Below are 24,661 nucleotides of genomic sequence, written 5' to 3'. Positions count from 1 at the left end.
TTCACCCTAATTTATGAAGCAGTTATGTAGCAGCTATACAGAATAATAAGCACACAATTATTTGGACGTTAATGACAAAACTGAAACATACTCTTTTTAATTTTGCGTTGCCAAAATACATGCAATGCATATTCATTGCTGGTAAAGTGGTATTTATTTTTGGAACTGACAGGAACTACTATTCGCGGGGAGGCGGTTTCTAGCCGGATGTATTTTGTGTGGGAACGCGAACATGGCGATCCACTGTAGCAGAACATGCCTACAATATTTGATACATTTGGCCCACGACAATGTTGACTTCAGGCTACCGGTATGCATGTCAATGTCGTACCTCTCTGTCAAACTGTACATGTTGTGTTATTTCTCTCCATCTCTAAAGATCTGGGTGTCTCATTACGGCATTTCTCCCCATACATTAGCTTGCTAAGCTAGTAACGTTACAAGCTGCAAGCTGTCATGTTTGAATTCTTCAGAAATGTTCTGATTTTATTTCTTGTACATCGTAACATTACAGGAGATTAGGGCGCTGCTGTCCCTCAGTGGCAAACCGTTTGATCCAGGTGAAAACTTCAAAGAAAAGGTAAAATAAGTTAAGTGTCCATATGTATTATTTGCCTGATAGACATACCAATTTTTAACATTTTATTTGACCATTATTTAACTAGGAAAGTCAGTTAAGAACAAATTCTTATTTACAATGACGGCCTACCAAAAGGCAAAAGGTCTCCTGCAGGTACGGAGTCCTGGGATTAAAAATAAATACAATATAAATATAGGCCAAAACACACATCACAACAAGAGACACAACATAAAGAGAGACCTAAGACAACAACAATATAGCAAGGCAACAACGCATGACAACACAACATGGTACAAACATTATTGGGCACAGACAACAGCACAGAGGGCAAGAAGGTAGAGACATCAATTCATCACACAAAGCAGCCACACCTGTCAGTAAGAGTGTCCATGATTGAGTCTTTGAATGAAGAGATAGAGAAAAAACTGTCCAGTTTGAGTGTTTGTTGCAGCTCATTCCAGTTGCTAGCTGCAGCAAACTGAAAAGAGGAGCGACCCAGGGATGTGTGTGATTTGGGAACCTTTAACAGAATGTGACTGGCAGAACAGGTGTTGTATGTGGAGGATGAGGGCTGCAGTAGATAGGGGGGAGTGAGGGTTTTATAAATAAGCATCCACCAGTGGGTCTTGCGGCGGGTGTGAATTCTTCTTACCAAACCTCATGACCTTTGTTTTGGAGGTGTTTAGCACAAGGTTAAGAGTAGGGAAAGCCTGTTGGACACTGAGAAAGCTTTGTTGTAGAGCATTTAACACAAAATTAATCTGCATATAAATGAATACGAGGGCTTCCTATTGCCTGAGCTATGTTGTTGATGTAAATTGGGAAGAGGATTGAGCCTTGGGGTGCTCCCTTGGTGACAGGCAGTGGCTGAGACAGCAGATTTTCTGACTTTATACACTGCACTCTATGAGAGAGGTAGTTAGTAAACCAGGCCAAAGACCCCTCAGAGACACCAATAATCCTTTGCCGGCCCATAATGAAGGGAGAAGTTGCATAGGCTACTCAAATCCTAAAATCTGCTATTCTTCTCCCCAGTCTCCATTCTGGCGCCTGAATGGCTTGTCAGAGGAAGATGTCAACAGCATCATGGCCAGAACTGTTTGTGCAAAGTAAGTGAGACAGATCAACAATGGAGTTGCAATGAAAAGAGTTAGATGGGTACTGCAGCATTGCTCATCACCCTTCTCTTCTGAGGTGATTCTCAACTTGAATGTCACAGTAATTGTAATGACCTTTTTGTGGTTATTTGTTTATCACCTAGGTCTGCATTTGAGCTGTGGGGTCATGGCAGAACACACATTGAACTCAGGACCTCACTCTCGAAATATCCAACAGAGAACATGGTTTGTGAGAAATTACATTACTATCTAAATAAAGGGCAAACTACTCCACTAATGTGGAGTATCTAATGTGTGTACATTTTCCTCTCCCAACAGTCACCCTTCCTACAAAAAGACTCCACATACAAAATCAATGTCTACACTTTCAACAAGACTCTAGAGTTCGAAGATAGAATTAAGAAGATAGATGTGAGTATGATACACTTGACTTGGTCCCAGTAATTTGTATTTAAGATTGAGGCCAGAAAAGTCCATTTACTCTACCTTTTGTACTGCACTATTGTGTTAAAGGGAGGCACTGATATGCAGTATGCACCATGACACCTGGACAAGTTACCCTGTGGTCTTCCTCCCCCAAGGCAATGGAATATCTCTCCTTCGAGGGAAGGGTCAATCTAAGGAACCCTAAACACATCTTCTGTCTGTTGGAGGACTATGGAACTGACCCTAACAACATCCCAGACGAGCCTCTCTACATCTACTTTGGGAGATGGGTGAGTCAGTATGCTGTGTGCTCCTTAATTTCTGTGTCATTATACAAATTAGTAATTACTGTAACTCATTAATGTTATTTACCGCAGGGGTTGTTAACCTTCTTTGGTTGCCAATCACATTTTGGTCTGCCTGAAGTATTCCCTCTTGTGAAACTTATTATGAGGCCTATGTCCTTATGAGTCTTCCCAAGTCCCCCGTGTATAAGCCAGGTACCAGGTTGAGAAGCACTGTTTCATTTAGTGATAAAGGTAAGCCTATATTTGATCTTGTCTTATCAACTGTTTGTTCCTTAGATTGCAGATGGCCAGCGTGAGTTGATTCGCTCTCACAGTGTGAAGAACAGGCACTTCATAGGTAACACCAGTATGGATGCTGGGTTGTCTTTTATCATGGCCAACCATGCTAGGGTCAAAGCTTACGACCTGGTCTACGACCCTTTCGTTGGGACTGGTAAGAGAAAAGTTACTTTTGGTCTTTGAACTGACACTTGCAGAAATACACTGCATTTAGCTGAACCCAAGGCTAGTCTGTGCTTATTGCATATTTTTTCTCTCTCTCAGGTAGCCTCCTGGTTGCATGCTCTCATTTTGGTGCATATGTCTGTGGAACAGATATTGATTACAACACCATCCATGGGATAGGTAATATACTAGAAATGTCCTTGTTTACTTCCTCTTACTTTGGAACCCAGAGCTAAACATCTTGTGCTTTGGCAAGCAAGTTAATCCATTTATATGATGAACATTATGTTGGTTGGCTCTTTCTATCATCTGTTTAAATACTTAAATTTTTCCTGTGCTCATATTCATGCTCAAATCCAATTGTACTGTCTTATAGGCCTAACACTTGATATGTGATGTGATTACAACTAGGACCGGGACGATAACCACAATCTCTATTTTTTACATGGCAAAGAAATCAAGAAGTAGATCAAACTCTACTGGTCCTTTTACACCTGTGTGCATGTAAAATATTGTGTGCTATAGCTTGGAAAATAAATAAATATGAATCTGGATGACAATATAATTTTTCCAACATTAGGGCTGTTTTCCTAAAGAAGTTAAATCCACTTCGTGTTTTGTTTCCTTGCCACGATACTAAGGAGTATCGCGATACTGGTATCGTCCCGGCCCAAATTACAACCCAGTGCATTGCTGTATAATAGTATTTTGGTTTATTTTTCAGGCAAAGCGAGTCGTAAGAACCAGAAGTGGAGGGGTCCAGATGAGAACATCAGAGCCAACCTGCGTCAGTACGGCTCAGAGAAGCTGTATGTGGACGTCCTTGTGTCTGACGCCTCCAAGCCTATCTGGAGGGACGGAGAGCTCTTTGACGCCATCATCACTGACCGTACGTTCTTATCCTCGAGCTCTGTGTGTTCTCTTCCCATGTAGGGTCCTCCATCCAGTAATGTCTCTTGTATAGTCATACACGAGTAAAACGTCTTAGTCTGTTGAAGTCCACATTCTTTGTGATTTGTTCGGATTTAAGTCTGTTCAAATTTCTTGTCTTTCATTTTTGTGTTTGTTTAATTGTCAGCCCCGTATGGGATTCGGGAGTCAACCAGGAGAACAGGCTCTCAGAAGGACAGTGTAAACAGTGTGAAGCCATCTGAAGACTAGTATGTCTTCATCTTCCTCTTGAGTCTGTGTTGTTTATAGTGCTTTGTATATTTGCTCAGTTTTGAAAAAGACGGCCTATAAAACTTGCAAGCAAGCAATAGATACACTAGAGATATAGAAAGTCCTCTCGGATGATGTTAAATCTGTGTAAAGGCATCTTCACTGCAGTAACTGACTCTTTATCTTTCATCCAGTGTTGGAGACATCCATGTCCCCGTTTCCATGGCCTACCACCTGAGTGACATCTTCACTGACCTGTTAAACTTCTCAGCTCACCACCTGGTCATCGGGGGGCGGCTAGTCTACTGGCTACCAATCTACAGGCCAGAGTGAGTATTGACGTGTTTATTTGTCAGGGACCATTCACAACAACCCCAGTATTGCACCAGAGTTATCTACATACAGGTACATGGTTAATATCCATCTGTGGTCCCTGGATACAGCACTTCCTGTTAAACTCTTTAGTTTGAATTTGTCAAATATTCACATCTGGTGTTGTTCAGTCTAATGTATCGTCATGGTGTTTACATGGGTTTGAGCTCACAGATGTATCGTCTACACAGTCTCCCTCTTCTCTATGTGTAAACCAAATAGCACTGTCATCAACTGTTGTGATGTCGAATAGATACAAACAGCATTTGATAAGACCTTATTGCACACATGGTCAACCTCACCAGTCAGCTGTTTTTCCTGCTGATAAATGCTGTTATTTTTTCCCTTTACCCTGTTAGACCTTATCCTACTCCTCTATATCACCAGAGGAACAGAAGATGTTAACCCTGGCCCTGCAGCACCTAGTCTCTCCAATTCCCCAGGCGCTCTCATTTCTTGACTTCTGTAACCGTAAAAGCCGTGGTTTCATGCATGTTAACATTAGAAGCCTCTTCCCTAAGTTTGTTTCATGCTTTCATTCACTGCTTTAGCACACTCCACCAACCCGGATGTCCTAGCCATGTCTGAATCCTGGCTTAGGAAGGACACCAAAAATCCTGAAATTTCCATCCTTAACTATAACATTTTCCGACAAGATTGAACTACAAAGGGGGTGGAGTTGCAATTTTCTGCAGAGATAGAACTCTTCAGGATGTTATACTATCCAGGTCTGTGCCCAAACAATTCAAGCTTCTACTTTTAAAAATCCACCTCTCCAGAAACAAGTCTCTCACTGTTGCCGCTTGTTATAGACCCCCTTCAGCCCCCAGCTCTGCCCTTAACACCCCAGCCGTCCTACAATCTAAGCTAGATGCCCTCAATCTCATACAAATTATCAAGGAACCTACCAGGTACAACCCTAAATCCGTAACCATGGGCAGCCTCTTAGATATCATCCTGTCCAACTTGTCCTCTAAGTACACCTCTGCTGTCTTCAACCAGGATTTCAGCGATCATTGCCTCATTGCCTGCGTGCGTAATGGGTCCTCGGTCAAGTTAAAGACCTATATCCATCCTGCCCTGCCTTTCTAAAATCTTCGATAGCCAAGTTAACAAACAGATCACCGACCATTTCGAATCCCACCGTACCTTCTCCACTATGCAATCTGGTTTCCGAGCTGGACATGGGTGCACCTCAGCCATGCTCAAGGTCCTACACAATATCATAACCACCGTAGATAAAAGACAGTACTGTGCAGCTGTCTTCATCGACCTGGCCAAGGCTTTCAACTCTGTCAATCACTGCATTCTTATCGGTAGACTCAATAGCCTTGGCTTCTCAAATGACTGCCTCGCCTGGTTCACCAACTACTTCGCAGACAGAGTTCAGTGTGTCAAAATGGAGGGCCAGTTGTCCGGACTTCTGGCAGTCTCTGTGGGTGTGCCACAGGGTTCAATTCTCGGGCTGCCTCTTTTCTCACTATATATCAATGATGTTGGTCTTGCTGCTGGTGATTCTCTGATCCACCTCTACGCAGACGACACCATTCTGTATACATCCGTCCCTCCCTTGGACACTGCTAACAAACCTCCAAACGAGCTTCAATGCCATAACACTCCTTCCGAGGCCTCCAACTGCTTTTAAATGCAAGTAATCCTAAATGCATGCTCTTCAACCGATTGCTGCCCGTACCTGCCCGCCCGCCTAGCATCACTACTCTGGAAGGTTCTGACTTAGAATATGTGGACAACTACAAATATCAGGGTGTCTGGTTAGACTGTAAACTCTCCTTCCAGACTCAAATTAAGCATCTCCAATCCAAAATCAAAATTAGAATCTGCTTCCTATTTCGCAGCAAAGCCTCCTTCACTCATGCTGCCAAACCTACCCTCGTAAAACTGACTATCCTACCGATCCTTGACTTCGGTGAAGTAATTTACGAAGTAGCCATCAACACGCTACTCAGCAAACTGGATGTAGTTTATCACAATGCCATCCCTTTTGTCACCAAAGCCCCATATACTACCTTCCACTGCGACCTGTATGATATCTTTGGCTGGCCCTCACTACATTTTCATTACCAAACCCACTGGCTCCAGGTCATCTTTAAGTCTATGCTTGGTAAAGCCCGGCTTATTTCAGCTCACTGGTCACCATAGCAAAACCCACCCGTAACACACGCTCCAGCAGGTATATTTACTGGTCACCCCCAAAGCCAACACTTACTTTGGCCACCTTTCCTTCCAGTTCTCTGCTGCAAATGACTGAAACGAATTGTAAATTTTTTTTTGCTGAAGCTGGAGTCTCATATCTCCTTCTCTAACTTTAAGCATTAGCTGTCAGTGCTGCTTACCAATCACAGTACCTGTACATAGCCCATCTATAAATGGCACACCCAACTGCCTCATCCCCATATTGTTACTTATCCTCTTGCTCTTTTGCACCCCAGTATCTCTACTTGTACATAGTCTGCACTAGAGGTCGACCGATTAATCGGAATGGCCGATTTTTATTAGGGCCGATTTCAAGTTGTCATAACAATTTTTACACCTTTATTTAATCTTTATTTAACTAGGCAAGTCAGTTAAGAAAACATTCTTATTTTCAATTACGGCCCAGGAACGGTGGGTTAACTGCCTCGTTCAGGGGCAGAAAGACAGATTTTCACCTTGTCAGCTCATTGGATGCAATCTTGCAACCTTACAGTTAACAATCATAATCAATAGTTAACTACACATGGTTGATGGTATTACTAGATATTATCTAGCGTGTCCTGTGTTGCATATAATCTGACTGTGCATACAAGTATCTGACTGAGCGGTGGTAGGCAGAAGCAGGTGCTAAACATTCATTCAAACAGCCCTTTCATGCGTTTTGCCAGCAGCTCTTCGTTGTGCATCAAGCATTGCGCTGTTTATGACTCCAAACCTATCAACTCCCGAGATGAGGCTGGTGTGACCAAAGTGAAATGGCTGGCCAGTTAGCGCGGGCTAATAGCGTTTCAAACTTCCCTCGCTCTGAGCCTTGGGGTGGTTGTTTCCCTTGCTCTGCATGGGTAACGCTGCTTTGATGTGGTGGCTGTTGTGATGTGGTGTCGTTGTGTTGCTGGTTCGAGCCCTGGTTCTTCTCCAACACTTTGTTTTTGCATTATTTAAACCAAATTGAACGTTTCATTATCTACTTGAGGCAAAATTTATTTTATTGCTGTATTATATTAAGTTAAAATATGTGTTAATTCAGTATTGTTGTAATTGTCATTATTACAAAGATTTTTTTATTTTATTAAATTGGCCGATTAATTGGTATCGGCTTTTTTGGTCCTCCAATAATCGGTATCTGCGTAAAAAAATCATAATCGGTCGACCTCTAGTCCGCACATCTATCTCTCCAGTGTTAATGCTAAATTGTAATTATTTAGCCACAATGGCCTATTTATTGCCTTACCTCCCTACTCTTCTACATCTGCACACACTGTACATAGATTTTTCTATTGTGTTATTGACTGTATGTAATTCTGTGTTGCTGTTTTTGTCGCACTGCTTTGCTTTATCTTGGCCAGGTCGCAGTTGTAAATGAGATCTTGTTTTCAACAGGCCTACCTGGTTAAATAAAAGGTGACATTAAAATAATTAAAAAATACACTAGAGGGCAACAGTCACACTGGTGATTTAGCCTTCACCCTGATGAAGTGTTGCTACTGTACTAGATCTGCTTAACGAAGCATTCTAGTGTATATACATGCTTTTCTCCCTGCACCTCTTCCCCTCATAAGCATCATATTCTCTGTCAGGACCAGGTGTTTATTCCCATCAGTACATCTCATTCTCTGTCCCATAAAGTCTTCAGGCCTGGGGTTAGTGGTGTTCTGGTCAGTGTGCAGGTGTCCTGAGGTATATTGGGTGTATTGTTCCATACAGCTGGTTTCCTGTGTGGACAGGATACAGGCCCCTGGGCCATGGGACTCCTGGCCACTGATTACAGGGCAGGGTTTGAGCATCAGGAAGATGAGACCAGACCATACACCACAGACCTGTGATGTTTCTATAACACCTCACGCTCACCTCCAGCAGTTCCCCCTGACTGTCTGTGACACACACACTGGAGTTCCCCACACTGACTGGATAAGACAAGGAAAGGGAGAGAGGGCTACAGCCCTTAGCAGTGGTGGTTGAGAGAGAGAGAGAGAGTGTGTGTTTGTGTCTGTGTGCCTCTGTCTGACTGACTGTGTGCCTCTGTGTGTGCCTGTGCTCTGCTCTGCTCCTCACTCCGGGTGTGTAGCCCCTAGCAGTTCCTGACCCTGTATCATTCAGGGCAGAGTGCCAAAATAAACCCATGAGGCCAGACATGCTGATTGGCTAACACTGACCAAACACAGCCTGTCTCCAGGTCCTGATCTGTTCAACACTGTTGAAACATTAATAGGAGATGTCTAAGCTGGTTAGATTTAGGTGGTCTGAAGTCTGTCCTGAGAGAGCGAGATAAACTACACCACTAGATGTCGCCATTCACCAATGACTGTTACTGCAGTGGACCTTTGACATAGAACAGGGTGACTAAATGGTCCAAGGGGACATGACTGTGTAGCAACATGCTTGTTTGTAAACACTGGTGTCACAGGGGTGTTGCAGTGCAGCTGCTGTAGGAAAAAAATATTTGCTGTGTTGTGTTACTGTTGTGTTGGGCCGGGGTCGGACCAGACGCAGGCCAATACGGGGTCCCCTAACACTGGTCACAGGCCTGAGTGATGAGGTCCCCCAAGCCGGCCAATTAAAACATTTCCTCCGTTGTCATGACGAGCACTGCCTTGCCCCGTGCCTCAGCTGGCTTTCAGTGTTTCAATTAACTCTGTGGCTTTTCAAGCTCATTAGTCACTCTCTTTCTCCCCCCTCTGATGCTGTGTTTAAGTTTGAACTAGCTCAAAACTTTTCCAGTCGCGGTGGGGTCTGTTACCATTTCCTCTGCCGCAGCGCCTTGGCAGGGACCAGACCCATTTATCTCTGAGGCTAAAGCATAGAGATAGATAGAGGACTCATCGTTATATCTGTGCTATTATGGCATCTGAGACAGCATGGGCAGCGCCATGGAGGCTACAACCCATAGGAATCGCCACCGAGTTGACTACTTTAAAATGGCCGAAGCATGGTGGAAGCCCTCAATGCCGCTGCCCATGCTAAAATAGCCTTTTGGTCACTAGAGGTTTCTATCATTCTCTATGGATTAAAGTCATAAGCCAGACAGCGCTAATGAAGCAGAGTGCAAAGCTAACAGGAAGCTGATGGGGTTTGAATCCCCATAGTTGGTTTTACCGGGTTATCAACTTCCTTTTGTCTACAACACTCCTGCTGCTGCCTTACTGAGAGACAGATCCTTGTGCTTAATGCCCGTGTCTCTGACCTTCAGTATACCATTAGGGCTGTACAGTGCAACCATTTTACTTGCATATGCGCCTAAATATTTTGCTGTGTGACCTGACATTTTTATTTGGAGCACCAGAGTGACAATTAAATGTTTTTTTAAAAGAAGATAATTGTTGCAAGGATTCACTGTGCGGCAGCCCCTAAGTGCCATGGAGAATACACGGAGTAGATTCATGACCGTCACCCTTGCACCATTGCTACAAAGGAAACGGCTTGTTACGTCAAATATATTTCATTGTGCTTCTAAATTTCTTTGTGTGCTCCTACATTTTTGAACTTAGGCGCACACATGCCCCTTGTCCAAAAAAATAAAAAATCAGTATAGAGCCCTGACCTGGAAATAAAGGCAGACGATGTGGGCTCGTCTACTGCACCTCAGCCTACTGGGCTTAAATTGCCTCTAACTTGACCCCTAGTCTGCCTGCCTATCACATGAGGTTGGTGGCACCTTAATTGGGGAGGACAGGCTCGTAGTAATGGCTGGAGTGGAATTATTTGAATCGTATCAAATACATCAAACGCACGGTTTCCATTGATTCTGTGCCAGTGCCCCCTGTGTATAGCCTCGCTAATGTTATTTTACTGCTGCTCTTTAATTATTTGTTACTTTTATTTCTTATTTTTGGGGGGGTATTTTTATATATTTTTTATATACTGCATTGTTGGCTAAGGGCTTGTAAGTAAACACTTCACTGTAAGATCTACCTATACCTATTGTATTCGGCGCATGTGACATGCATTTTGATTTGATGTGTTTGATGCCATTCCATTCACTGCATTCCAGCCATTATTATGAGCCGTTCTCCCCTCAGCAGCCTCCTGTGCTGCTTAGAAGCATCTGCACAGAGGTTTCAACTCTTTGTCTGAGGATGGAAAAAGCTGTATTGAAAGTGAAAGGCCCAGCCCCACCCATCTTTTAAATGAAACGGCCAATGCAGCTACCCAGTAATAAGAGGTGATTGGCAGGAAGAATTAACGCCCGCTTTGTTCAGGGTGCTCACCGAAGCTTGTGCGCACATGCACACACACACCATCCACAATACATTAGAGGCCTGTATTCCACAGTGGCCATGGCAACCCAGGAGACAAACAGTAGGGTGAAAATCTGGCCCAGTGTCAGTGTGGTGCTGGTAGGAGAAAGTGCTACATATGCAAACAAACACTCTCGTAATCTACCTGTACTCATAATAACGGCTACACTGCAGTCATCCATTTAGTTAGTTGCTTACTGTTACAACTGCAGCTCCTGATCCTAATCTCTCAGAACCAGTTGTTCTGTAAACACTAGCAAGAATCTCACAAAATTAGGAACCACCCGTGTCCTTGGTTCTCCAGTTTGACGTCAATACTATTCATAGGAACTTACGTCCTTCGCCCTGTCTAGTGCATAGAAATGAACTAAACCAAACAATTGCTGTGTTACATTCTACTGCACATAAACTGTTAACTAAGGTATAGTGCAGTGTTACATTCTACTGCCCATAAACTGTTAACTAAGGTATAGTGCAGTGTGTTACATTCTACCGCCCTTAAAGTGTTAACTAAGGTATAGTGCAGTGTGTTAGTCTACCATCCAAACGGCCCATATGGAAGGTCTAGCTACCCAGTAATAAGATGTGATTGGCAGGTAGAAGGAATGCCTTGCTTTGGTCACAGTGCTGACACACAGGCACTTGCAATCAATAGCATCTATTAATCACATTATTATTATGAATAGTATTGACGTCAAACGGGAGAACCAAGGACACAGGTGGTTCCACATTTTGTGAGATTATATCTAGTGTTTAGGATCTGTGGTTAGGATCAGAAGCTGGTACTTGCATTAAAATGCAAATGCAAAACAATTTATAACATTTTTGACATGCGTTTTTATGGATTCTTTTGTTGTTATTCTGTCTCTCACTGTTCAAATAAACCTACCATTAAAATTATAGACTGATCATTTCTTTGTCAGTGTGCAAACGTACAAAATCAGCAGGGGAGTAGTTCTGTAGTTCTGTCCTTCATCTGTAATGGTCGATTAATGTCAAGTTTCATGGACCCCATGAAGAGTAGCTTCAACTTTGACCCTAGCTAATGGGGATCCTAATAAATACAGTACCTTGCCCTGGACAGCTTTAGCTGTGGTGCTTGGCCGACATGCGCACGAACACACACGTGCATACACACACAGCACTCCTAACAAGACTACGTTTTTCCCGATATCTTAAATCTAATCTAATCTTTTTCACAGTGGCTTTTGTCCACTTCAGTCAGATCATGACATGGTCAGTAAAGGCCTGGAGCTGAGAGAGAAATGGTCTAGAGTTGGGAGCAGGAAAGAGGGTAGCGAGAGGGAGGGAGGAGTGTATGGTGAGATGCAGATATTGTGGTTTGGAGGATAATTTGGACCCATCAACCCTTTAGACTTGCTGGTTCATGCTTTACAGTACAGGACCAGCTGTTTAAAAATGTACTCAACCATAATGATTCACCAGTAGAGTGTGTCTGTGTTTGTAGGTACTGTGAAGAGATGGTGCCCCTGAATGCCTGTCTCAGACTGGTCAGTAACTGTGAACAGACCCTTTCCAGCCACACCTCCAGACGTCTCATCACCATGGAGAAGATCAAGGAACCAGAGGTGGGTGTCTGTCTGTGCTTCCATCTGTATGTGTCTGTCTCTCCGCCCATCCGTGTGTGTGTGTGCTTTTCCTTTTGTACTACCCTGTGTGTGTGCATCTGACTGCTGTTACGAGCGTGTGTATGCATTTGAGTGGAACGTCACCCACTTCGAAAAGGTAGATGGATCCCTTTGTGAATATGATTGCAACACCATATAATTGTAGGTTTTCGTGTGGCGCTTACTATGAATTACGTGTGCCACTGAATATGTTTGTGCCGTGTTTTTATGTACGAGCATGCACATAAACTCAGAAAAAAAGAAACTTCCCTTTTTCAGGACCCCATCTTAAAAAGATAATTTTGTAAAAATCCAAATAACTTCACAGATCTTCATTGTAAAGGGTTTAAACACCGTTTCCCATGCTTGTTCAATGAACCATAACACTTTTATTCAATTTATTTCACCTTTTATTTAACCAGGTAGGCCAGTTGAGAACAAGTTCTCATTTACAACTGCGACCTGGCCAAGATTAAGCAAAGCAGTGTGACAAAAACAGCAACACAGGGTTACACATGGGATGAACAAACGTACAGTCAATAACACAATAGAAAAATCTATGTACAGTGTGTGCAAATGTAGTAAGGTTAGGGAGGTAAGGCAATAAATAGGCCATAGTGGCAAAATAATTACAATTTAACATTAACACTGGAGTGATAGATGTGCAGATGATGATGTGCAAGTAGAGATACTGGGCTGCAAAAGAGCAACAACAAAAAAATAACAGTATGGGGATGAGGTACTTGGGTGTGCTATTCACAGATGGGCTATGTACAGTGATCGATAAGCTGCTCTGACAGCTGATGTTTAAATTAGTGAGGGAGATATAAGTCTCCAGTTTCAGTAATTATTGCAATAGTGTTGGCTTTGGGGATGACCAGTGAGATATACCTGCTGGAGCGCGTGCTATGGGTTGGTGTTAATATGGGGATCAGTGAGCTGAGATAAGGCGGTGCTTTACCTAGCAAAGACTTACAGATGACCTGGAGCCAGTGGGTTTGGCGACGAATATGTAGCGAGGGCCAGCCAACGAGAGCATACAGGTCGCAGTGGTGGGTAGTATATGGGGCTTTGGTGACAAAACGGATGGCACTGTGATAGACTACATCCAGTTTGCTGAATAGAGTGTTGGAGACTATTTTAAAAATGACTTTGCTGAAGTCAAGGATCGGTAGGATAGTCAGTTTTACGAGGGTCTGTTTGGCAGCATGAGTGAAGGAGGCTTTGTTGCAAAATAGGAAGCCGATTCTAGATTTAATTTTGGATTGGAGATGTTTAATGTGAGTTTGGAAGGAGAGTTTACAGTCTAACCAGACACCTAGGTATTTGTAGTTGTCCACATATTCTAAGTCAGAACCGTCCAGAGTAGTGATGCTGGGCAGGGAGGCAGGTGCGGGAAACAATTGGTTGAAGAGCATGCATTTAGTTTAACTAGCATTTTAGAGCAGTTGGAGGCCACGGAAGGAGTGTTGTATGGCATTGAAGCTCGTTTGGAGGTTTAACACAGTGTCCGAGAAAGGGCCAGATGTATACAGAGTGGTATCGTCTGCGTTGAGGTGGATCAGAGAATCACCACCAGCAAGAGCCCAAGAATTGAACCCTGTGGCACCCCCATAGAGACTGCCAGAGGTCCGGACAACAGGCCCTCCGATTTGACACACTGAACTCTATCTGAGAAGTAGTTAGTGAACCAGGCAAGGCAGTCATTTAAGAAATCAAGGCTATTGAGTCTGCCGATAAGAATGAGGTTCATTGACAGAGTCGAAAGCCTCGGCCAGGTCGATGAGGACGGCTGCACAGTACTCTTTTATCTATGGCTGTTATATCATTTGGGACCTTGAGCGTGGCTGAGGTGCACCCTTTACCAGCTCGGAAACCAGATTGCATAGTGGAGAAGGTACGGTGGGATTCGAAATGGTCGGTGATCTGTTTGTTAACTTGGCTTTCGAAGATTTTAGAAAGGCAGGGCAGGATGGATATAGGTCTGTAACAGTTTGGGTTTAGAGTATCTCCCCCTTTAAAGAGGGGGATGACTGGGGCAGCTTTCCAATCTTTAGGGATCGCAGACGATACGAAAGAGAGGTTTAATAGGCTAGTTGCAACAATTTTGGCGGATAATTTTAGGAAGAGAGAGTCCAGATTGTCTAGCCCAGCCGATTTACAGGGATCCAGATTTTGCAGCTCTTTCAGAACATCAGCTATCTTGATTTGAGTGAAGGAGAGGGGGAGGGGGTGCTTTGTCAAGTTTCTGCGGGGGTGCAGAGCTGTTGGCCGGGGTAGGGGTAGCCAGGTGGAAAGCATGGCCAGTCATAGAAAAATGCTTATTGAAATTCTCGATTATCGTACATTTATCGGTGGTGACAGTGCTTCCTAGCCTGTGGGCAGCTGGGAGGAGGTGCTCTTATTCTCCAAGGACTTTACAGTGTCCCAAAACATTTTGAAATTGGTGCTACAGGATGCAAATTTCTGTTTGAAAAAGCTAGCCTTAGCTTTGCTAACTGACTGAGTATATTGGTTCCTGACTTCCCTGAAAAGTTCCATATGGCGGGGGATATTCGATGCTAATGCAGAACGCCACAGGATGTTTTTGTGCTGGTCAAGGGCAGTTAAGTCTGGAGTGAACCTAGTGCTTCATCTGTTCTTAGATATGCATTTTTTGAATGGATAATGCTTATTTAAGATGGTGAGGAAGGCACTTATAAAGAATAGCCAGGCATCATCTACTGACTGGATGAGGTCAATGTCCTTCCAGAATAGTAGGGTCAGGTCGATTAGAAAGGCCTGCTCGCTGATGTGTTTTAGGGAGCGTTTGACAGTGATGAGTGGTGGTCGTTTGATCGCTGGCCCATCACGGATGCATGCAATGAGGCAGTGATCGCTGAGATCCTGGTTGAAGACAGCAGAGTTGTATTTAGAGGGAAAGTTGGATGCTCTAGCTATGAGGGTGTTCTTGTTTACGGATTTAGGGTTGTACCTGGTTTTTGGTGGTTTTCCTAAGCCAGGTTTCAGACACGGCTAAGACATCCGGGTTGGCAGAGTGTGCTAAAGCAGTGAGTAAAACAAACTTCGAGAGAAGGCTTCTAATGTTAACATGCATGAAACCAAGGCTTTTACGGTTACAGAAGTCAACAAATGAGAGCACCTGGGGAGTGGGAGTGGAGCTAGGCACTGCAGGACCTGGATTAACCTCTACATCACCAGAGGAGAAGTAGGATAAGGGTACGGCTAAATGCTATACGAACTGTTTCCATCTAGCACGTTCGGAACAGAGAGTAAAAGCAGCAGGTTTATGGGCATGATAGCGTAGATTCAAGGCATAGTGTACAGACAAAGGTAAGGTAGGACGTGAGTACATTGGAGGTAAACCTAGGCATTGCGTAATGATGAGCGAGATATAGTCTGTAGAGACGTTTAAACCAGGTGATGTCATCGCATATGTAGGAGGTGGAACAACATGGTTGGTTAAGGCATATTGAGCAGGGCTAGAGGCTCTACAGTGAAATAAAACAGTCATCACTAACCAGGACAGTAATGGACGAGGCATATTGATATTAGAGAGAGGCATGCGTAGCCAAGTGAACATATGGGTCCAGTGAGTGGTTGTGCTGACTGGGGACACGGTGATTCAGACAAATTCAGACTGCTAACAGTTAGTAGGCCGCGGCTAAACGAGCTAGCAGTTAGCAGACCGGGTTAGCAGGCAAGCAGTTAGCAGGGGCTAGCAGTTAGCTAATAAACAGTTAATAAACATTGATAAAAGATGCAAGTGTTATGAATGGAAATATAGATAAACTTTTCCTTAATGCAACCGCTGTGTCAGATTTCAAAAAAGCTTTACGGCGAAAGCACACCTTGCGATTATGTTAAGTCAGCGCTAGTCACAGGAAAAACATCCAGCCATGTTCCGAAGAAGGAGAGGTGTCAGAAATAGCGTTATAAATATTCACTAACCTTTCATGATCTTGATCGGAATGCACTCCCAGGAATCCCAGTTCCCAATACAATGTACTACCATACAATTGTTTTGATGATTGCATTTGTACGTATGAGTTTACATTCCTATTCAACAAGCTTCAAAATATAAAGCTTGAATATGTTGAATTCTGTTTTGTGTTTAAGTTTTCCTGTCGCCTTCTGCAGAGTTAGCAGATTTATATAATGAGTTTTTTGTAGCCAAGTAATCCAAATGCATAATGCGTGATCACTTGTTCAGACGAAATGTCAAAAAGTTCTATTACATTTCGTAGAAACATGTCAAACGATGTATAGAATAAATCATTAGGATGTCTTTATCATAAATCTTCAATAATGTTCCAACCCGGAGAATTCCTTTAGAAATGCAATGGAACGCAGCTACCTCTCACGGGCGCGCATGCGTGATCAGCTCATGGCGTTCTGCCAGACCTCTGGCTCAAACAGCTCTCATTCTCTCCTTTTCCACAGTAGAAGCCTGAAACAAAGTTCTAAAGACTGTTGACATCTAGTGGAAGCCTTAGGAAGTGCAATATGACCCCATAGACACTGTATATTTGATAAACAATGACTTGAAAAACTACAAACCTCAGATTACCCACTTCCTGGTTGGATTCTTTCTCAGGTTTTTGCCTGCCATATGAGTTCTGTTATACTCGCAGACATCATTCAAACAGTTTTAGAAACTTCAGTGTTTTCTATCCAAATCTACTATTATGTGCATATTCTAGCTTTTGCGCCTGAGGAGCAGGCAGTTTACTCTGGGTACCTTTTTATACAAGCTACTCAATACTGCCCCCCAGTCCCAAAGAAGTTAATTAACATGCACCTGTGAAACGGTCGTTAAGACACTAACAGCTTACAGACGGTAGGCAATTAAGGTCACAGTTATGAAAACTTAGGACACTAAAGAGGCCTTTCTACTGACTCTGGAAAAACCAAAAGAAAGATGCCCTGGGTCCATGCTCACCTGCGTGAACGTGCCTTAGGCATGCTGCAAGGAGGCATGAGGACTGCAGATGTGGCCAGGGCAATAAATTACAATGTCTGTACTGTGAGACGCCTAAGACATCTCTACAGGGAGACAGGATGGACAGCTGATCATCCTCGAAGTGGCAGACCACGTGTAACAACACCTACACAGGATCGATAAATCCGAACATTACACCTGCGGGACAGGAACAGGATGCAACAACTGCCCGAGTTACACCAGGAGCGCACAATCCCTCCATCAGTGCTCAGACTGTCCGCAGTAGGCTGAGAGAGGCTGGACTGAGGGCTTGTAAGCCTGTTGTAAGGCAGGTCCTCACCAGACATCACCGGCAACATTGTCGCCTATGGGCACAAACCCACCGTTGCTGGACCAGACAGGACTGGCAAAAAGTGCTCTTCACTGACGAGTCGTAGTATTGTCTTACCAGGGGTGATGGTCGGATTTGCGTTTATCGTTGAAGGAATGAGCATTACACCGATGCTTGTACTCTGGAGAGGAATCAATTTGGAGGTGGAGGGTCCGACGTGGTCTGGGGCGGTGTGTCACAGCATCATCGGACTGAGCTTGTTGTCATTGCAGGCAATCTCAACACTGTGCGTTACAGGGAAGACATCCTCCTCCCTCATGTGGTACCCTTCCTGCAGGCTCATCCTGACATGACTCTCCAGCATGACAATGCAATATTGCTCGTTCTGTGCGTGATTTCCTGCAAGACAGGAATGTCAGTGTTCTGCAATGGCCAGCAAAGAGCCCTGATCTCAATCCCATTGAGTACGTCAGGACCTGTTGGATCGGATGGTGAGGGCTAGGGCCATTCCCCCCAGAAATGTCCGGGAACTTGCGGGTGCCTTGGTGGAAGAGTGGGGTAACGTCTCACAGTAAGAATTGGCAAATCTGGTGCAGTCCATGAGGAGGAGATGCGCTGAAGTACTTAATGCAGCCGGCTGGCCACACCAGATACTGACTGTTACTTTTGATTTTGATCCCCCCTTTGTTCAGGGACACATTATTCAATTTCTGTTTGTCACATGTCTGTGGAACTTGTTCAGTTTATGTCTCAGTTGTGTAAATATTTGTATGAACATAACTAGATTCAACATGTTAAGTTTGCTGAAAATAAATGCAGTTGACAGTGAGAGGACGTTTCTTTTTTAAATGTTTACTATGAGTTGTCTCTGTGTGTTCTTTAAATGTTCACGTGCAATACAACACAGTTACAGTTAAGGGGGATGTCGATGGTGCTTCTCTCGAGGTCTGCAGTTAACCTCAGCATCTGGCTATGATTGGCTTTTTTTATATACAGCACTTAAATGACTTAATCACACATTTTATGGAAAATAATCCATCTTTGGATTTGACAACCTCTTCACTTCAAAACACCAAATTGTTCCCATAAAGGAAAGCCCTGCGTGAATCACCGCACACACACACACACACACACAAACACACACTCTGGAATCTGTCTCTGACTCCCAGTGCCCCAAACCTGGAACATATCTCATAGCATGCTACTATATATAGATACAGTTCCGTTAAAGTATTCGTACCCCTTGACTTATTCCATATTTTGTTGTTACAGCCTGAATTCAAAATGGATTAAATCGATTTTTATATATATATATATATATATATATATATATATGAGCTATTCTATTCTTCAAAGTAGCCACCCTTTGACTTGATGACAGCTTTGCACACTCTTGGCATTCTCTCAACAAGCATGAAGTCAGTCACCTGGAATGTATTTGAATTAAGTGAATTAACAGCTCAAATAAGCAAATAGAAACGAGTGTCCATCATTACGAGAGTCCATCATTATTAAGGCATGAAGGTCAGTCAATCCATAACATTTGAAGAACTTTGAAAGTTTCTTAAAGTGCAGTCGCAAAAACCATCAAGCACTATGATGAAACTGGCTCTCATGAGGACCGCCACAGGAAAGGAAGAACTAGAGTTACTCTGCTGTGGAGGATCTGTTCCTTAGTTGTTACCAGCCTCAGAAATTGCAGCTCAAATAAATGCTTCACAGCGTTCAAGTAACAGACACATCTCAACATCAACTGTTCAGAGGAGACTGTGTGAATTGAATTGCTGAAAATAAACCACTATTAAAGGACACTAACAAGAAGAAAATACTTGCTTGGTCCAAGAAATACAAGCAATGGACATTAGACCGGTGAAAATCTGTACTTTTGGTCTGATGAGTCCAAATTTCAGATTTTTGGTTCCAGCCGCTGTGTCTTTGTGAGCTGCTGAGTATGATCTCCGCATGTGTGGTTCCCACCGTGAAGGTGTGATGGTATGGGTGTGCTCTGCCAGTGACACTGTCAGTGATTTATTTAGAATTCAAGGCACACTTAGTCAGCATGGCTACCACCGCATTCTGCAGCGATATGCCATCCCATCTGGTTTGTGCTTCGTCGGACTATCATTTGTTTTTCAACAGGACAATGACCCAACACACCTCCAGGCTGTGTAAGGGCTATTTGACCAAGAAGCAGTTTTAAATTTATTTTTTTAATTTTTTTATTTTACCTTTATTTAACCAGGCAAGTCAGTTAAGAACACATTCTTATTTTCAATGACGGCCTGGGGGTTAACTGCCTGTTCAGGGGCAGAACGACAGATTTGTACCTTGTCAGCTACCTTGTCAGCTCGGGGGTTGCACAACCTTCCGGTTACTAGTCCAACGCTCTAACCACTAGGCTACCCAGCCGTGATGGAGAGCTGCATCAGATGACCTGTCCTCAACAATCACCCGACCTGGTTTGGGATGAGTTGGACTGCAAAATGTAGGAAAAGCAGCCAACAAGTGCTCAACACGTGGGAACTCCTTCAAGATTGTTTGAAAAGCATTCCAGGTGAAGCTGGTTGAGAGAATGCCAAGATTGTGCAAAGCTATCAAGGTAAATGGTAGCTACCTCGAAGAATTTCAATATAAAATATATATTTATTTGTTTAACACACTTTTCTTTTTGGTTACTTTATGATTCCATGTGTTATTTCCTAGTTTTGATGTCTTTACTATTATTCTACAATGTAGAAAATAGTAAAAATATTTTGAGTAGGTGTATCCATCCCTTTCCTAAGACACTCCAAATTGAGCCCAGGTGCATCCAATTTACTTTGAACATCGTTGATGTCACTACAACTTGAGTCCACCTGTGGTCAATTCTATTATTTATACATGATTTAGAAAGAAAAACCTGTTCATAAAATGCTGCGCTGTTGACGGTGTATGCCAGAGCAGAAACTATACCATAAAGTCCAAGGAACTGTCCATAGAGCTATATACAGTGGGGCAAAAAAGTATTTAGTCAGCCACCAATTGTGCAAGTTCTCCCACTTAAAAAGATGAGAGAGACAGACAAAATGAGAAAAAAAATCCAGAAAATCACATTGTAGGATTTTTAATGAATTTATTTGCAAATTATGGTGGAAAATAAGTATTTGGTCACCAACAAACAAGCAAGATTTCTGGCTCTCACAGACCTGTAACTTGTTCTTTAAGAGGCTCCTCTGTCCTCCACTCGTTACCTGTATTAATGGCACCTGTTTTAACTTGTTATTAGTATAAAAGACACCTGTCCACAACCTCAAACAGTCACACTCCAAACTCCGCTATGGCCAAGACCAAAGAGCTGTCAAAGGACACCAGAAACAAAATTGTAGACCTGCACCAGGCTGGGAAGACTGAATCTGCAATAGGTAAGCAGCTTGGTTTGAAGAAATCAACTGTGGGAGCAATTATTAGGAAATGGAAGACATACAAGACCACTGATAATCTCCCTCGATCTGGGGCTCCACACAAGATCTCACCCCGTGGGGTCAGAATGATCACAATAACGGTGAGTAAAAATCCCAGAACCACCCGGGGGGACCTAGTGAATGACCTGCAGAGAGCTGGGACCAAATTAACAAAGCCTACCATCAGTAACCCACTATGCCGCCAGGGACTCAAATCCTGCAGTGCCAGACGTGTCCCCCTGCTTAAGCCAGTACATGTCCAGGCCCGTCTGACGTTTGCTAGAGAGCATTTAGAAGAAGAAGATTGTGAGAATGTCATATGGTCAGATGACACCAAAATATAACTTTTTGGTAAAAACTCAACTTGTTGTGTTTGGAGGACAAAGAATGCTGAGTTGCATCCAAAGAACACCATACCTACTGTGAAGCATGGGGGTGGAAACATCATGCTTTGGGGCTGTTTTTCTGCAAAGGGACCAGGACGACTGATCCGTGTAAAGGAAAGAATGAATGGGGCCATGTATCGTGAGATTTTGAGTGAAAACCTCCTTCCATCAGCAAGGGCATTGAAGATGAAACGTGGCTGGGTCTTTCAGCATGACAATGATCCCAAACACACTGCCCGGGCAACGAAGGAGTGGCTTCGTAAGAAGCCTTTCAAGGTCCTGGAATGGCCTAGCCAGTCTCCAGATCTCAACCAAAACAGAAAATCTTTGGAGGGAGTTGAAAGTCCGTGTTGCCCAGCAACAGCCCCAAAACATCACTGCTCTAGAGGAGATCTACATGGAGGAATGGGCCAAAATACCAGCAACAGTGTGTGAAAACCTTGTGAAGAATTACAGAAAACATTTGACCTCTGTCATTACCAACAAAGGGTATATAACAAAGTATTGAGATAAACTTTTGCTATTGACCAAATACTTATTTTCCACCACCATTTGCAATTAAATTCATTAAAAATCCTACAATGTGATTTTCTGGATTTTTTTCCCTCATTTTGTCTGTCATAGTTGAAGTGTACATATGATGAAAATTACAGGCCTCTCATCTTTTTAAGTGGGAGAACTTGCACAATTGGTGGCTGACTAAATACTTTTTCACATGGCTTGGTTTATGCTCCGACATGCACTGTCAACTGTGGGACCTTATATAGACGTCTGTGCCTTTCCAAATCATGTCCCATCAATTGAATATAGCGCAGGTGGACTCCAAGTTGTAGCAACATCTCAAGGATGATCAATGGAAACAGGATGCACCTGAGCTCAATTTCAAGTCTCATCGCAATGGGTCTGAATACTTAAATAAAGTATTTATGTAAATTTGCACAAATTTAAAAAAAATGTTTCTGCTTTGTTATTATGGGACATTGTGTGTAGATTGATGAGGATAAATAAATACATAAAAAACATTTTAGAATAAGGCTGTAACGTAACAAAGTTGGGAAAACTCAAGGGGTCTGAATACTTTCCGAAGGCACTGTATGTATACACTGGAACAATTTACACTATGTACTAATAATAATGTTTACAGCAGTAAATATATTAGTGAGCTATGTCAATAATCCATTATGTAAATAAGATATGCTGTGGGTATAAACAGTCACTAAATACAAAGTACAGTAGTAGAATTATTAGAATGAGCTATGATGGGAATATAGTATTTAAATACTCAGTGGGAAAAGGGAAGTGTCCAGTGGTTCAATGTCTCTGTCATGGGACAGCAGCGTTGGTTGTGGTTGTGTGTGTGTGTGTTTGAGAGAGTTTGCAGTGTCAGTTTGTGTGAATTTAACTGCTTCCATTCAGAAGTGATGTTTGTGTTTTTAACTCCTACCACTGAGCACTTTGAAGTTAGTTGCTGAGCTTTTATATTCTGTGTTGAGTGGTTTGGTGTATGGTTGTGTTGGGAAATGTTCATATTTGGGACATGTGTGTGAATTCTAGGCCTATCAATGATTACCGGGTAGAAAATATAACCTGGAAAACGTTGACCTCCGTGGTTATTGAATACCCTGCTCTAAGGAAGTATTAGGAGCTTCATATCTGGGATTGCTCTTTAAGCTCTTGGATGTGGTGGAGACTGAAGGAAACTATCTCTAGGTCCATGACAGGTTGCCTGGCAGTGGTAACCAGGGCCGACAGAGAGAGGTTGTGTTGACGAATGGCAGGCCAGCTGTGGAGTCATCCCTTCTAGCACTCTGCATCCCCGACACCTCATTACTCCTCATCCCTCTCACCATCCCTCTCGCTCCATCCAACTTTCTGTCCACCCCGGCACATTCTTGCCTGCTGGCCTGCCAAACACTGCCTAACGACCTGGCCAAAGCCCTAACCAGGACAATATGAAGAACTTAACACTCTGCTAACATTTTTATTATTGTTACACTGAGCTTGTGACGGCAAGGTGAAAAACAAGGTGAGAATTTTATCCTGTGGTTGTTTGGTTAGTTTAATGGGATACCTGGCAGAGGTCTGATATCATCTGATTTCTTTCTTCCTTCACCTGTGTTCAAAGGCATTTTTATGACGCTAAATTTGTTTACTGAACCGATGTTGTAGGTGAATTGTTTCTGCTTTGTGAAGGTAAACCCTCACACTTTTTTCGCAAATTTAAGAGGTATAATTGTACTAAGAACTTTCTGTTGGTATATGGGGCTAAATTGTCTTTTCTCTCTCTATAGGAGACAGATGCGCTGGCCCACCTGTCAGACCCTCACTTTAGCCCGTACCAAGGCCACAACGCCTTCAGGGAAAAGTACTTCAGCGGCATCAGCAAGAGGACATTGACAGGAAAGGAGGAGACCAACAAGATGGCCACCAACGGTGGGGAGTAATGTAAGGATCACAGGATGGCCCAATTCCAAATGGACCCCTAAGCCAGTATGCAATTGTGGAGAGGATTACACCGGTGCAATCGATATGGTAATAACTCCACCTTGCTGTTTGATAGGCTAGGTGAAAGTTTCACCATATTGCATATACAAATAGAATCCTCACAGATCTGCACAAGAGCATTAGGTGAAGGTTCTAGGGGTCCATTTAGGATTGGGCTGACACCTGCCTATGGTTTACAATGGACTCCTTGGGGACATAGGGCTCCCTGTTTTAAATGTCTCATTTTCTATTCAAATATGTTTTTTATTGTTTGATGTTTATTGCCCTTTGTGTAGTAAGTGTGAATTGTGAACGAATAAACACCATTTTAAAATATGTATTTCTTTATTTATTGGAGGCAGGTGATTTAAGGGCTCTCAATGTTCTACATCTTTCTGTGTTATTTTTTGTCTTATCCCAGCAAGCACATTATCAGACTTGATTCAAGAGGGCTCTAAGTGTCCCAAGAACTGTTAAAGGGCTTTACTTTCAGGCAGCTGTATCCATGTACCAGAGGGCATTTAGATAACAGTTTGATATTATCCCTGCAAGATTCCAGATGAGACAAGGGACAAACTTGTTTCACACAAGT

The 24,661-nt window shown here is 43.1% G+C and overlaps 1 protein-coding gene across 1 annotated transcript; it reads left to right on the top strand.

Moving 5' to 3' along the window:
* Positions 1-73: 73 nt before the first annotated feature.
* LOC135520402 (tRNA (guanine(10)-N2)-methyltransferase homolog) lies at positions 74-24,405 on the top strand. Its single transcript, XM_064945949.1, has 13 exons — positions 74-310; positions 515-580; positions 1,616-1,689; positions 1,842-1,923; positions 2,017-2,109; positions 2,280-2,414; positions 2,709-2,865; positions 2,976-3,056; positions 3,601-3,765; positions 3,955-4,036; positions 4,232-4,366; positions 12,327-12,447; positions 23,877-24,405. Exons 1-13 carry the CDS (start codon positions 233-235, stop codon positions 24,027-24,029), a joined length of 1,422 nt encoding a protein of 473 aa, XP_064802021.1. The 5' UTR covers positions 74-232; the 3' UTR covers positions 24,030-24,405.
* Positions 24,406-24,661: the final 256 nt, after the last annotated feature.

Source organism: Oncorhynchus masou, chromosome 29 (genome assembly GCF_036934945.1).
Source record: "Oncorhynchus masou masou isolate Uvic2021 chromosome 29, UVic_Omas_1.1, whole genome shotgun sequence".
Lineage (NCBI taxonomy): Eukaryota > Metazoa > Chordata > Actinopteri > Salmoniformes > Salmonidae > Oncorhynchus > Oncorhynchus masou.
Note: the sequence above shows the minus strand (reverse complement) of the source record. Positions and strands in the feature narration are given on the sequence as shown.